The 13680-nt window shown below is 36.3% G+C and overlaps 1 protein-coding gene across 3 annotated transcripts in view; it reads left to right on the top strand.

Annotated features, from left to right (window-relative positions):
- CREBRF (CREB3 regulatory factor) overlaps positions 1-13680 on the top strand; it is a 54234-nt gene that overhangs the window by 26529 nt on the left and 14025 nt on the right. For all 3 annotated transcript variants that reach the window (XM_080803314.1, XM_080803316.1, XM_080803315.1), the window contains exons 5-8: positions 4093-4287; positions 5739-5928; positions 7382-7455; positions 12475-12597. In XM_080803314.1, the coding sequence (XP_080659440.1) occupies positions 4093-4287; positions 5739-5928; positions 7382-7455; positions 12475-12597 (582 nt within the window). The remainder of the gene's footprint in view (positions 1-4092; positions 4288-5738; positions 5929-7381; positions 7456-12474; positions 12598-13680) is intronic.

Here is a 13680-nt window from a genome sequence, read left to right as displayed (position 1 = left end):
TGTCTCAGGGAAAGTTGTCTTTGTAGCTAGTGGTAAGTTATATAGCTCCCTCCCATGGTAAGCCCAGAGTACTATGAGTAGTCTTCAAGGTCTGACCAATCAGCCCTATCGCTTTGAGTTCCATATTTAGGATCAGGGTAGGAGGGTAGGGGAAGGGTGAGACAAAGGGAAGATGGGTAATAACTAAGGGAAATGGAAAATGTGGAGATGGAGGGATTTGTCCCAGTAGGTGTTTAAGAAACATGTAAGTCAGAGGGAGTCAGTAAATCCTGCCATCACCAAGGACTATGCTGTCTACCCCACTTCTGGTTGTAGTTTTGCTTTTATCTTGTAGTGTGTTTTTACCTGGATAAATGTGTTGAGAGATGACTAGGTCTGTGAAGAGAGATCACTTAGTAAGTTGACCCTCATTTGCATTTTGTCAACCTTTTAACTCTCATGGGTGGGAGAGGGGAACCAGTGTTATAGCTGGTGTTGTCCTGTCATGCCACATTTCCTTGCCTTGTCTTCTATAGAAGAATCCTGTTGTGTGAGCTTGTTGGTGGTAACCAACACTACTTTGAAACAGAGATGCATTGGCTGGGTAAAACTCTCCTCTTGACTTTGTTTAACAATGCTGAATGTTTGGATGGCATTTAATTCAGTCCCTTCCAGTTGACTTGAAGTAAAGCCTCTTTGGTTAGTATTACTTGGATAGTTCTCACAAATGTTAATGAATGACATGATTTAACCACAAAATCAACACAATTTTTTGGTATTATTTGGGCTTTATTCACATTTGCTAATGAAAATTTCCCTTTTTCTTAGAAGAAAGAGCTAAACAAGTGACTTCAGGAACGCAGAAGTGAATTATTGGTGGGAAGCAGGAAGAAATTCTTTGAAGCAGAAAAGTGAGGATAGTTATGGTTTCTTCAGAGTGCTAGTTTTAGAGTGGGTTGATTGGTTTAATTTGCAGCAGTTTACAAAGGCCCTTTTGTGATGACTAGCTCCCTTGATGCTGTTTCTTGGCAGTTGGCTACAACAGTGCCTGAGCCTACAAAGCTCCAGGAAAGGTGTAAAATGGAGTTTCAGTCCCTCCTCTGGCCTCGCTCCCAAGTTTTAATAGAGCCTATTCTGTGGACAGGCTATGACTGTTTGGGGTCATTGGGATTACATGGTGTAATACTAAGAATTGGGCCCCCAGAATGAAAGTTTATTTTGTAATCTGTACTAAACATTTTCATGATTGACTTTACCAATAGTCTGCACTAACCAAAGATGTAGGGTTAGAATTTGACACAATAAATGTAGCCTTTTTGACTTGCATTTGATAATCATGTCAGATAAGCCCAATAGGAGCTAGACTTCTCAAGTCATGGGACTTGAGTCAGTTTTAGCTCTGCCAAATCACTTAAAGCCTCCATGAGCATGTTTCTTTTTGTAAATGGGGTTAATGATACCTTTTTTACCGGGCTGTCAGAAGTCTCAAAGTATCTGTAAGTGAAATATATAAGTATATTAAATGAAAAGGACAGTGTTTTGCCAGAAGTCCAGGCCACCTGAGGAGGGTTGCTAAATAGGGGAGAATATCAAAACAGTTACCAGAGGGATGGGATGCCTGAGGAAGCTGTATATGAAAAAGTTTCCTTTATGCTTTGGGCCAGGGTAGATTTAAATATGGAATACTAGTTCTTCTATTTTTTTATTGAAGTATAATTGACATACAATATCCTCTTAGTTTCAGGTGTGCATCATAATGACTGGATATTTTTATACATTACAACATGATCCCCATGATAAGTCTAGTTACTGTCTGCTACCATACAAAGGGTTGGGTTTTTTTTTTTTTACTTATTTTTTAAAGTTTTTATTTATTTTTAGTTAAGTATGGTTGGTATATAATATTAGTTTCAGTGTATAATATAGTGATTCAATATTTATATACATTACAAAATGATCTCTACATTAAGTCTAGTTACCAACTGTCGCCACACGAAATTATTACATTATTGACTATTTCCTAAGTTGTACTTTATATCCCATGACTGACTGGCTTTATAAATGGAAATTTATACCTCTTAATCCCCTTTACCTATTTTCCTCCTCTGTATCTTGTATATGGTTTGTTTTTTTGTATTGTGAATCTGTTTCTGTTTTGGTTTGGTTGTTTTGTTTTTGTGGAACACCAGTTCTTGACATTGGTAGGAAGTTGGAAGTGTTTTTGTTGGTCCATCTGCTTGTGTTGAGGTGTTTCCAGCCATACTAGGTTAATCTCTCTGAGCCAGTAGTTTCTTCAAGCCAGTAAGTTCTTCTTGGCCTGGTGGAGCCAGGTGTTTGGAAAATGCCATTTCTGGTGGCACTGTGTGGCTCTTGCATCTTTCCGAAAGTTAGATTGATCACTGGAACAAGATGAAATCCTTAATTTGAAGTGTGGCATTGGCACAAATAAATAGGCCAAAGTCATTGTTTTATGTATCTAACACAAGTTCTAAAAATCAGACTTCTAGAAATGATGGTGTGACTTATTCATCATTTCTTCATAAGAAACTAGAGTTCACTGTCACACTCCTAGCCATATTGTTTTAAACTACCACATGTGCACTTTAATGCTGTTAATACCAGCAGTGCTACAGAAGCTTCTCTTGATTGTTGCTTTTGAAATCATTCTGGTCTCCAAATTGATTCTTTTTTAAAAGGTTATGTTTATTGAAGTATAGTAAGTATAAATATGAAATTCGCCCTTCTTTTAAGTGTACACTTGTGTGAGTTTTGACAAGTGCTTGTAGTGCTGGTAACCACTACCACCATCAAGATACAGAAGAGTTTCATCACCCGCCCAAATTTCCCTTGTGTTCCTTTATTTATTATTTTTAAAAGGCTTTATTTATTTATTTGACAGAGCAAGCAGGCAAGAGCACAAGCAAGGGAAGCAGCAGGCAGAGGGAGAAGCACGCTCCCCCGTGAGCAGGGCCCTGGGATCATGATCTGACCTGAAGGCAGACACTTAACCAACTCCCATCCAGGCGCCCCTGCCTAGTATTCCTTTAGAGACAGCCCCTCCCTCCACTCCCAACTCCTGGCAACCACTTTCTAGTTTTGCCTGTAGTTTTGGCTATTCCAGAATGTCATACAAATGGAGCTATATTTCTGCAGATATCATCACTTTTTTAGTGTCAGTTCCAGAGAAGTCATGTTTTTAGGAGACAAAGTGGTCACTCTGCTTTGTCAGTGCTACCCAAGTTTTCCTGTCCACCTTAGTGTTATATACACCCTACGTGGAGTCCATCTCCATTCCTCCATGTACTTAGCAGTAATGACGTGGCGTACACTAAGAAGGGCATTCTCTGAGGGTATTTTAGATCTGTAGGTCATCCTGCGTGAGGTCTGACCAACAGTTCTAGCAGCTCAGAATTAAGTTTTTTCTGAAACTCCCCCTTAGTAAGGAAAATAACTTCTTTAAAAAAAGTGAAGTAAATGCATATCGCTTCCAGTAAAATATTAAGCTAGGCATATGTGTTTTTATTTGCGAGTCTGTGAGAGCACTCTCATTTTTGTACTTTTACAAAAGGGGTAGGGTGGGAGGTAGGCAGAAAACCTATTCTGTGGACAGGTTACTGCCTCACAAAACTCTGGTAGGATACGATCATAGAAATGCACACACTTGTCTGTCTGGGAATGTTTGGGATGCATGAATTTTAGAAGGAAGGCATTTTAAATCATAGTGTAGGGTCTTAGTACCATGATCTAATGGTGCATTTGACATTCCTGGAGCTATATTTCATTTATTCTCTCAGTGAGCACCTATGTAAAGATACTAAAAAAAGATGTCCTACACTAACTCATACGAACCAGAGAGAACTATAAGGAGGATAAACAGTTTAGTTACCTGTGATTATTAGTCTCTGAATATTTTATGAGTTAGAGATCTCCATATTAAAAGTCATTTTATAGACCTGGTCTGTTACCTTTGATATGCCAGTTATGTTTTCAGATGAAAGGAAATATATCAAGTGACAAATGGAAGAGAACTTTTTATTTGCCCTGATTGCTTTATTGAAATTTATGGACCTTAAGAAATTGGGGATGGGGGGGCTTTCCTTTTTTTTTTTTAAGGCTATGAAAATGATTCTGTGGAAGACTTGAAGGAGATGACTTCAATATCCTCTCGGAAGAGAGGTAAAAGAAGGTACTTCTGGGAGTATAGTGAGCAGCTCACCCCATCACAGCAAGAGAGGATGCTAAGGCCATCTGAATGGAACCGAGATACCTTGCCAAGTAATATGTACCAGAAAAATGGCTTACATCATGGTAAGAGGGAATTGTGGTCAAACATTTCGTGTCACTAATACAGAGATCATAAACCATAATGTTTACTGTCCGTGTCCCTACATACTCAGCCCTTACTAGTGAAGTGGAGAAGGGAACAGGAGAGCTGCTGTATTGCTATCTCTGCAGAGATACTCACAAATAGCATTTACCAGTAGTGAGAGCCATCACCTAAACAGGGAGGAAGCTCTGTGCAGAAATGATTTCTGGTCACTTCCTATTCTACTTACCCTGCCCAGGAAGGGACCAGGAGACTACTGATTGATTCCTGAGCTGCCCCTGTTGCAATAGACCAAAAGGTTTGGGGAGAAAGGGAATGGGCTCCAGCATCTTTCTCTTCCGTTCTTGTCCAGTCTCCAGGCTGAAATGTAAATAGGGAGATTGGAATCAAATGGTGGTGGGAAGAAAAGAGGAAGCAGAGGAAAGGTAATAATTGTAGAGAAAAGAAATGGAGAGAGAAGAGTTGAATGGTAGGAGTTGGGAGAAGCTTATAATCTTAGGCAAAGTTTACCTCGGAAGATGTAATTAAGTAGAATTTCTTTTATTTTGTATGATCCAAAATCTGTACCAAAAGGGTGGAGAGCACTAGTAAGTTTGGCACTCAATGAACAGTTTTAGTAATCTCTCATGCTACAGATGTAAGTTGCTAAGCAATTTTGTTTTGACACAGGAATTATATCAGAAGTATATTTGTGCCTCATGTTTCCTCTCCACTGGCATTCAGTCTGTACTGTACTGTTCTTAGTGAACAGACCTAGTTTTGGCCTTCACATTAGTTTTCTACAAGAAATGAAAAGACAGGTCCAGTAAATGGTAGGTAGCACATGACCAGTGTGAGGAAAATTGTTTGGTATATTGTAGTTCAGAAGGCCAGGCCATCTCTGTTGCCTTCAGTGATAGGGCAAGACCCCCAAGTCTTCTGTAATGTTATTTATCAAACTAACCAAGGAAGAGTTTTCACAAAAGGCAGTACTTACTTGTTGGCCTTTTGAGTCCAGCACCAGAGTATATGTCTGGGAAATTTTCAGTCGTAGCATCAAAACATCTTGGTTTGAGTAAAATCTGTTTCTTTTCTGGGTGTATATTCTACCCTTGCCCTGATTTTTGGGTGCAGTGAACTTGCACTCTAGTCCCGAGGTTTGTGATGCTTATTACCACTATGCATGTAATTAAGATTCTGTCATACCAGGGCTAGAAACTTTAAGGTGGAGAAGGACTTGGCAGGGACTGGAGCTGTGCCATATTTCCCCAATTTCTTAGAGGCACAGGTGGGAAGGAGAGGGGGCTAGCCCTTTTAGCATATCATGCTGAGACTTCTGAAACATGCCAAGACTTGAGGGAAGGGTGAAATGTGGGTTTTAAAATATGGCTGTAGAATATATCTTTGGTGAAATAAAATGATCTAATTTAAACTTCTTTTAAACCATCTGTAGGAAAATATGCAGTAAAGAAGTCACGGAGAACTGATGTAGAAGACCTGACTCCAAATCCTAAAAAACTACTCCAGATAGGCAATGAACTACGGAAACTGAATAAGGTGATTAGTGATCTGACTCCGGTCAGTGAGCTACCCTTAACAGCCCGGCCAAGGTCAAGGAAGGAAAAAAATAAGCTGGCTTCCAGGTAAATGCTAATCATGTTCACCTGTGTAAATAAAGTCTTGGTGGTGAGGTTTTAGACTTTCAGTGAGCTTTTATAGATGATCGTCAACCATTTATTCAGAAGTATGCTTTTATAAATATTATAATGAGAATATTGTAATTTTTCCTTTGAAAATAAAAGATGGTATTTATGCTTTGTTTATGCTTCATAATACCAAAAGATGGTGTTCTGCTTTTAAGGGGGAGAGTTGAATGGACTCAAGTACATTGTATTATAAAAATGTAAAAATTTATCATAGTTTTACTTTTTCTTTGTTTTATGGTAAGTCTTTTTTTTAATTGGGGTATGGTTTACTTGAAGTAAAATGTATGCCTTTTAGTGTACACTTTCATGGGGTTTTTAAAACAGATTTACTTAGAGAGAGTGAGTGCCAGTAGGGGGAGGGGCAGAGGGAGAGGGAGAGAGAGAATCCCAAGCAGACTCCGAGTTGAGCATTGGAGCCCAATGTGGGGCCTGATCTCACAACCCTGAAATTACGACCTAAGCGAAAACCAAGAGTCTGTTGCTTAACCAACTGAGCCACCTAGGCTTGTCTATGGTACACTTCTTTGGGTTTTGACAAACATATCCAATCATATAAACACCACCACGATCACAAGTAATCATCCGTTAAAAAAATTTCCTCATGCCTCCTTGTAAAGGAAACTCCTTCTGTCACCCCTAATCCCTCCAACCACTGATTTGTTTTCTGTCCCCACAGTTTTGCCTTTTCTAGAACGTCATATAGATGGAATCCTATGACATGTAGCCTTTTGACTCTGGCTTCTTTGATTTAACATGATGCATTTGAGATTCATGTTTATCCATGTTGTTGAGTAATAGTTTGTTCCTTTTTATTGCTGAATAGTATTCCTTTGTAGGGATATACTACAGTGTGTCCATTCACTAATTGAAGGATATTGGGCTAGCTTCCACTTTTTGCCAATTATGAATAAAGCCACCATAAACATTCACTTACAGGTGTTTGTGTGAACATAAGTTTGCATTTCTCTTGGGTAAATACCCAAGAGTATATGTTTAACTTTATAAGAAATTGCCAAAATAGCTATTTCTGAAGTAATAATGTAAAATTTTTTAAAAATCACTGTTTTTCAAAGTAGCAGCATGAGGTATTTTATATCCCAATTAGCAACATGTGATGGTTCCACTTACTTTACATTCTCTTGGTATTGTCAGTTTTTGTCGTTTATTTTAGTGTGTTTGTCATTATTTTTGGACATGTGCTAAAATTTTCAAAAATCGTTGGATTAATGATTATATTGTGTATTTTTTGGAAACTGAGTTCCTTGATATAAACATCAGTAGGCAGTGATTTTGGGTTGTTATTAGAAAATGTTTGACAGCAGCAAAAAGAAGTATATTCTGAATGTTCACTTAAAAAAAGAAGTGAACTAATTGCTCCTTCCTTTCACAGGGCTTGTCGATTAAAGAAAAAAGCCCAGTATGAAGCTAATAAAGTGAAATTATGGGGCCTCAACACAGAATATGGTAAACCTAAACTTTTAAGAATTTGATTAATCTCCTATTACTTTGCCGACCATTCTCTTTTTCTTTGGTTTTGTTATTTGCCTTCTCTGTATCCTGCCAAGTTTTAGGCCAGCCTCCTTTTTGTTCATTCATTCAGTAAGCTACATACTCACTCTTATTCATTCATGTTCTCCTTTTAGTGAGTGTCTGTATCTGTGGCTCCCCATGCCAGATCTCCTCTCTCTCCTGAAGAGCTTCTCTACTTGTGACCACAATAATCTCCTACTTCATTTTACAATTATGTTGCTGTGTTAGCCAGTTTTAGTGACTAGTGTTTATTTTAATCTCTGAGTGGATAATTTAGATGTGTGTTTTACAAATTTGACTGCTCATTAGAATCATCTGTGTACATGCTAAGGTACAGATTTCTAGGCTTCTCCCCAGATCCAATGAATTGGAATCTGTGGAAGTAGAACTCAAGAGTCCATATTTTTAACACTACCCCTGTATTACACTTAGGCAACTATCTTAGCACTTAATTTGGTAACTGTTGGTTTAGCTTGGTACCACCCAGTCTATCACAACGTGGCACATGTAAAAATTATCATCTCTGAGGTATCTTGGAATTTATCAGAATAGGCTGCTCATGGAAAGGGAGGCCCCTATGGGCTAAGAGGATTAGCATCTCAAACACCTTGAACCCTTTTATCGTACACTAGAGGTTTGGAAAGCTCTGGTTTTGATCTTCTGTAATAAGAACCACCTTTCCTTTCCTCCTCACTCTCTTACTATTCCTTAAGCCTGGTGTCATAAGAGTTCGTATGTTCTTTTGCCTCTAAAATTGTCTTCTTCACTGTATAGCTCTTGGGCTAAGTTGTATCTGAAAGTGGATGAGTGGTAAAATGATAAGTTACTATTTGTTTCCAGAGATTTTCTGAAGTCCAGCATGACATCTGGCACATCTGGCACATCGGTGCTCAGTAAACTTTGTGCAGTTTTCTTAATTTGTATCTTGATTATCTTGTTACCATTTGTGAGGACAGAAAGAGGATTTCCTATTGTGAAGTTTACAACTTGTGAAATGAGCTGATGGTTTTATATATTAATGGCCACTCAGGAACTCTCATCAGGTAAATGAATTAGGTAAAACCATAGTTGGTTTGTTGGAAAGGAAATCTACCCATTTAAATCTATTATTCTTTCTTGCTGTTGAAGCGTTCTGACCTTGAGCTCTGTGAGTATATATATACATAATGATTACAATATCATATGCATTCATATTCTCTTTTAGAACCAGATGACTTGGGCTTCAGGGAGATGTGGTGGGCCATCTGGGTCTGTGTTTCCTTGGACAGTTGTAGGCATCTATATATGTTTTGTTCAGTTAACGTATTTATCCATAATTATGTATATGTGTATATCCGTAATTATTTATAGTCAGATATTTTTGCATCTGTCTGCTAATGCACAGCCCCCCACACATGCTTTGGTCTGTGGTGTAAATATATTCTGGGTTAGGGAACACCTGGGAAGTTGGTAAAGGCCAGGAGTATGTGTGTTTCTGGATGTGTTGTTCTATCTCAAATTGAGTTATGGTAGCTGTCTTAAATTTTTGTTTCTAAAGCTGACTTAAAGCATCTTATATTTTCATGTAGGAAAAGGCCCATCTTTAAAAGGTACCATTTTCTTCTCAATTAGCATGAAGGAAGAGAGGCTCTTATCATTCATTTATTTCTCTTCCACTTCTGTCTTACTAGCTTCTCTTCTCCAGTTTCTGGGAAAGAACAGCCAGCCTTAACTATTGGTTTGGAAGTCATTTCAGAACCTATGAGATGCTCTTGTGCAGTTTGCCATGTGTAGTTTGAAAAATCTTCCTAGAGTTTCTAGTACATTTCTCAAGAGAATGGTGTCCTCGATTCCTTGAAATACCTGTCAGATGGTCTGTTACTGTTTTGTGCAACACTTATTATCCACTACCCGTCTATTAACCCAATAGTTTCTGGAATTTGTAACTCACAAGTCAGTGACATTTGAAAAAGAATTTGGAATTTGGTAACTGTAGGGTTGTGAACTTTATATTTTGCCAGGTGAAGACATTAAAAAGAACATCATCTACAACTACTATAATTTCATACAAGGAAGGATGCTTTAGCACTAAAAAAATTGAGACAAATAATCTCAGAATGAAATAAACTTTATGAAAAATTTACTCCATTATCCTATCCTTTTTATTTATTTATATTCTGAAGGTCTTAGTTACTCTGCATTATATGTTTTGTACTACATAGAATTAAGCACAACACGATACCCTGCCTTTCTAACCCCTTTATTTTAGGATTAAACAGTTTGTATCCCTTAAGATGTTAAAATGGAGTTTACCTGGTATTTTAGAGGGTTAAGGATTAACAATATGTAAACACAGGAGTTAATGAATTCATCATTGTTTCTGCTAAAGCCCAAGTAAATATAAAAGACCACACTGAGAAGGGACATCCCTAAGACATCCCCAATTGGAAAATGAACCAAGTCATGGAAAACTGGGGTAACCCAAGAGCTACCAAAGAGCAAAAATTTTTAATTCGGATGAACTCCAGTTTGCCAGGCTTTCCTTTTATATTTCATAGTTTTAGTGTTCTTAAAAACTTTGCCAACTCCAAAATGCAAATACTTTTTTGTATGTTTTCTCCCAGAGTTCATATAGTTTTAGGTTTTACATTTAGGTTTATGATCCATTTTAGGTTAATTTTTATTTATGGTATGGGTTGAGAATTGATGCTCATTTTTTTCCCAGGTGACTATCCAGTTGATCAAACACCATTCATTAAAAAGACCTTCCTTTTCCTGTTCAGTTGTTTTTTCACCTTTGTCAGATCAGTTGACCCTAAACATATGAGTCTACTTCTGGACTCTGTATTCTGTTCCACTGATCATTTGTCTACCTTTATGTGGGTACAAACTGTTTTGATTACTGTAGTTTTATAGTAAATCTTAAGTCAGGTAAGTATAAGTTCTTGTTAATCCTACAATTTTGTTTTTTCAAAGTTGCATTGGCTATGCTAGGTCATTTACTTGACCATATACATTTTGGAATCACTTTTTACAAAAAAGCTTACTGAAATTTTTATTGGGATTGCTTTCAATCTGTAGATCAATTTGGAGAGAATTACCATTTTAACAAAATGTAATCTTCTAATCCATGAACTTGGTATTTCTTTACGTTTGTCAATTCGCCTTTAATTTCTCTGTGCCTTGTTTTATAGTTTTCAGTGTAGAATGCTTAACATCTTTTGTTAGATCTATTCCTGGGCATTTTATATTTTTTGGTGCACTGTAATTGGAATTATTTTTGAAATTTTATTTTTAAACTTTGCTGCTAATACATAAAATGGATATTTGCTTATTATTATCGTATCCCGTTATCTTGCTACATTTGTTTATTAGTTTCAGTGGTAGGTGTATAGATGCCCTATGATTTTCTGTTTAAGCATTCATCATCTGCAAATAGGGATGGCTTTATTTCTTTTCTGATATTAATGCCTTTGCAAACAAGGCAATCACCATGTCCATCCAATGTCCTAGATATTACAATAAGGCAAGAAAAATAAATCAGTCTTGGGTGTGAGGAACCTTTCACCTTAAAGTATGATGTTGGCAGTAGGCTTTTTTGTAAGATGAGATGCCCTCTATCACTTTAAGTTCTCCCTTTTTTTTTTTTGTAGTTTCATTTATCAAAAATGGGTGTTGAATATTGTCATATGGTCTTTTTTGTATCTGTTGGAGCAGTCATGTTCTCCTTTATTTGGGTAATATATCACATATTTACCTCTTAATATGGTAAATTATATTAACTGATTTTTGAGTATTAAACCAACCTTGCATTCTTGGAATAAACTCTACTTGGTTGTGATATATCGTCCTTTTTCTATTAGAGTCTATTGAAAATATTCTATAAGATTCTGTTCTAAAACATTAAGTTGGATTTTGTGTTAATATTTTGTTAAGGATTTGTGTATCTGTATTCAAGAGGGATATTGGTCTGTGATTTTCTTTTTTTTTTTTGTAATGTTTTTGTCAGGTTTTAGTATTTGGGCTATTTTGACCTTACAGAGTGAATTGAGCCATGATCTTTCCTCCTCTTTTTTGAAAAGTTTAATAAGATCAGTTTTATTTCTTCATGTATATTTGATACAATTTTCCATTAAAACCCTTCTTTTAGGAATGTTTTTGGATAAATTAACTCCTTTACTTGAAATAAGCTGTTCATATTTTTCATTTCTTCTTGTGTCAATTTTTTAAGTTGCATTTTCAAGGAATGTGACCATTTTTACCAAGTTGTTTAATTTGTTGACATAGCATTTTCTTATTATCTTTTCAATAGCTCTAGATTCTTAAGTGATAACCCCTTTTTCAGTCCAGATATAGGTGATCAATCTATTTAGCTAGGGATGGGGGGTGGGAGCGGATATCAATTTTGTTGCTCTTTTTAGGGAACCACTTTTGGCTTTGTTAACTTTCTCTTTTGTATGTTTCTGCTGTTTTATTGATTTCTGCTCTTTATGATTTACCTCTTTCTATTTACTTTTGGTTAACTCTCTTCTTAAACTGGGGATAGTTTTTAAAGTTTTGTCTTTGGAGGACTTGAAGGACTTCATTTGATTTATGTAGTAAATATTTACTAAGAGCCTGTGATTCAATATACAGGCACTATTATAGTTCTTAAAGCCATGAAGACAATTAAGTTGCTTACAGGATAGTAGACATTGATACATGTCTACAGTGTGTCATCAAAACCGGCACATCATTTGAGATTTGTTTCTTTGGATAAAAAAAAAAAAGCTTATAACTGAACTCTACATCTAAAACTAGTGATGTACTATATGCTGGCTAATTGAATTTAAATTTTAAAAAAGCTTATAACCATAACTACTTAATATTTTCTTACAAGTTTTCAATTTTTAATTGAATAACTGTTATTACACAATAAAAAGAAAATTCTTCCATGTTAGTGGCATGTTCCAAGTGTCTTGTTCTGTCTTCCAGATAATTTATTATTTGTAATCAACTCCATCAAGCAAGAGATTGTAAACCGAGTACAGAATCCAAGAGAGGAGAGAGGACCCAACATGGGGCAGAAGCTTGAAATGCTCATTAAGGATACTCTTGGTAAGAATATTGGATGAATTCCTAACAGTAACATGTGGTGTAAGGTACATGATTTAAGGAGATATTAAATGTTCCTTTAAGGAAAAACTCAAATGTTCTTAATTGTAGTTACTCTTCTTTACAAGTTGTTTTCTCTTTTGAGATTTTGCATTATAAACATATATTGCTGGTTACCCCGATTTGTTATTTAGACTTCATCACTGGACTGTTTTAATACTTAGGAAAGATGAACTTCTAGCACCTCTAACCTTTAATGGGAAAAATAAAGATCCCTGAGCTGTCAATCCTGCAATTTATATTTTGGTAGAGGTTCTTACCTATATGTTTTACTCAGTAATACAGTTCACAGGGTTCTAATAAACTTAATTATCTGTTTTTTCCCTGAATAGATTATATAACATGAGGAGGAACAGAGTCAGAGTACTACCTGACAGGGAGGGGAGAGGTAGCTAATACAGGAGAACTCTAGAGGTGCAAGAGCTTAGTTGCTGTAAGAGCAGATCACCTTACAGATGAGTAGCATCCCAAGGACATTGTAGCATAATACAATCCATGAAAACCCTGAAGCATCATAAAATTGGCCCAGCTGTTTTATGTATTTTTTGTTTAGCAATATGTATTGTAGGATTGCCTTTGAAAACTGGTTCTTATGTAGTCATCGTGTAGAGTGGCAAACTTCAGTTACCTGAGAATTTTCTTCATTTTTCCCCCAGTATGCTGTGTATTGAGTCAGATCACTTAAAGGAATTAGAACTTACTTTTTAATAATTATCTAGTTTCTTACCTGAATTTTAGGGTAACAAACACTATAAATTGTTCTATTTTTTTTTAATTGTAAATATCTTGGAATTTTTTTTTACATTTCTGTTAGGACGATTTTTCTTACTTCCAGTTACTATAAATTCATTCATCAACGTTTCTCCAATGCCTACTATATGCCAGGTGTTGGGGAATACAGGGATGAATAATAGAGATTTGATCATTACTCTTAGGAAGCTTGTAGTCTAAAAATGGAAGACAAAGAATAAACAGGGAAAAAAATAACGGATTGTGGCAATTGCTGTGAAGAAATCAAGATGTTTA

This window comes from Martes martes, assembly GCF_963455335.1.
Source record: "Martes martes genome assembly, chromosome: 5".
NCBI classification, from domain to species: domain Eukaryota; kingdom Metazoa; phylum Chordata; class Mammalia; order Carnivora; family Mustelidae; genus Martes; species Martes martes.
This window is presented reverse-complemented; position numbering and strand designations above follow the sequence as displayed.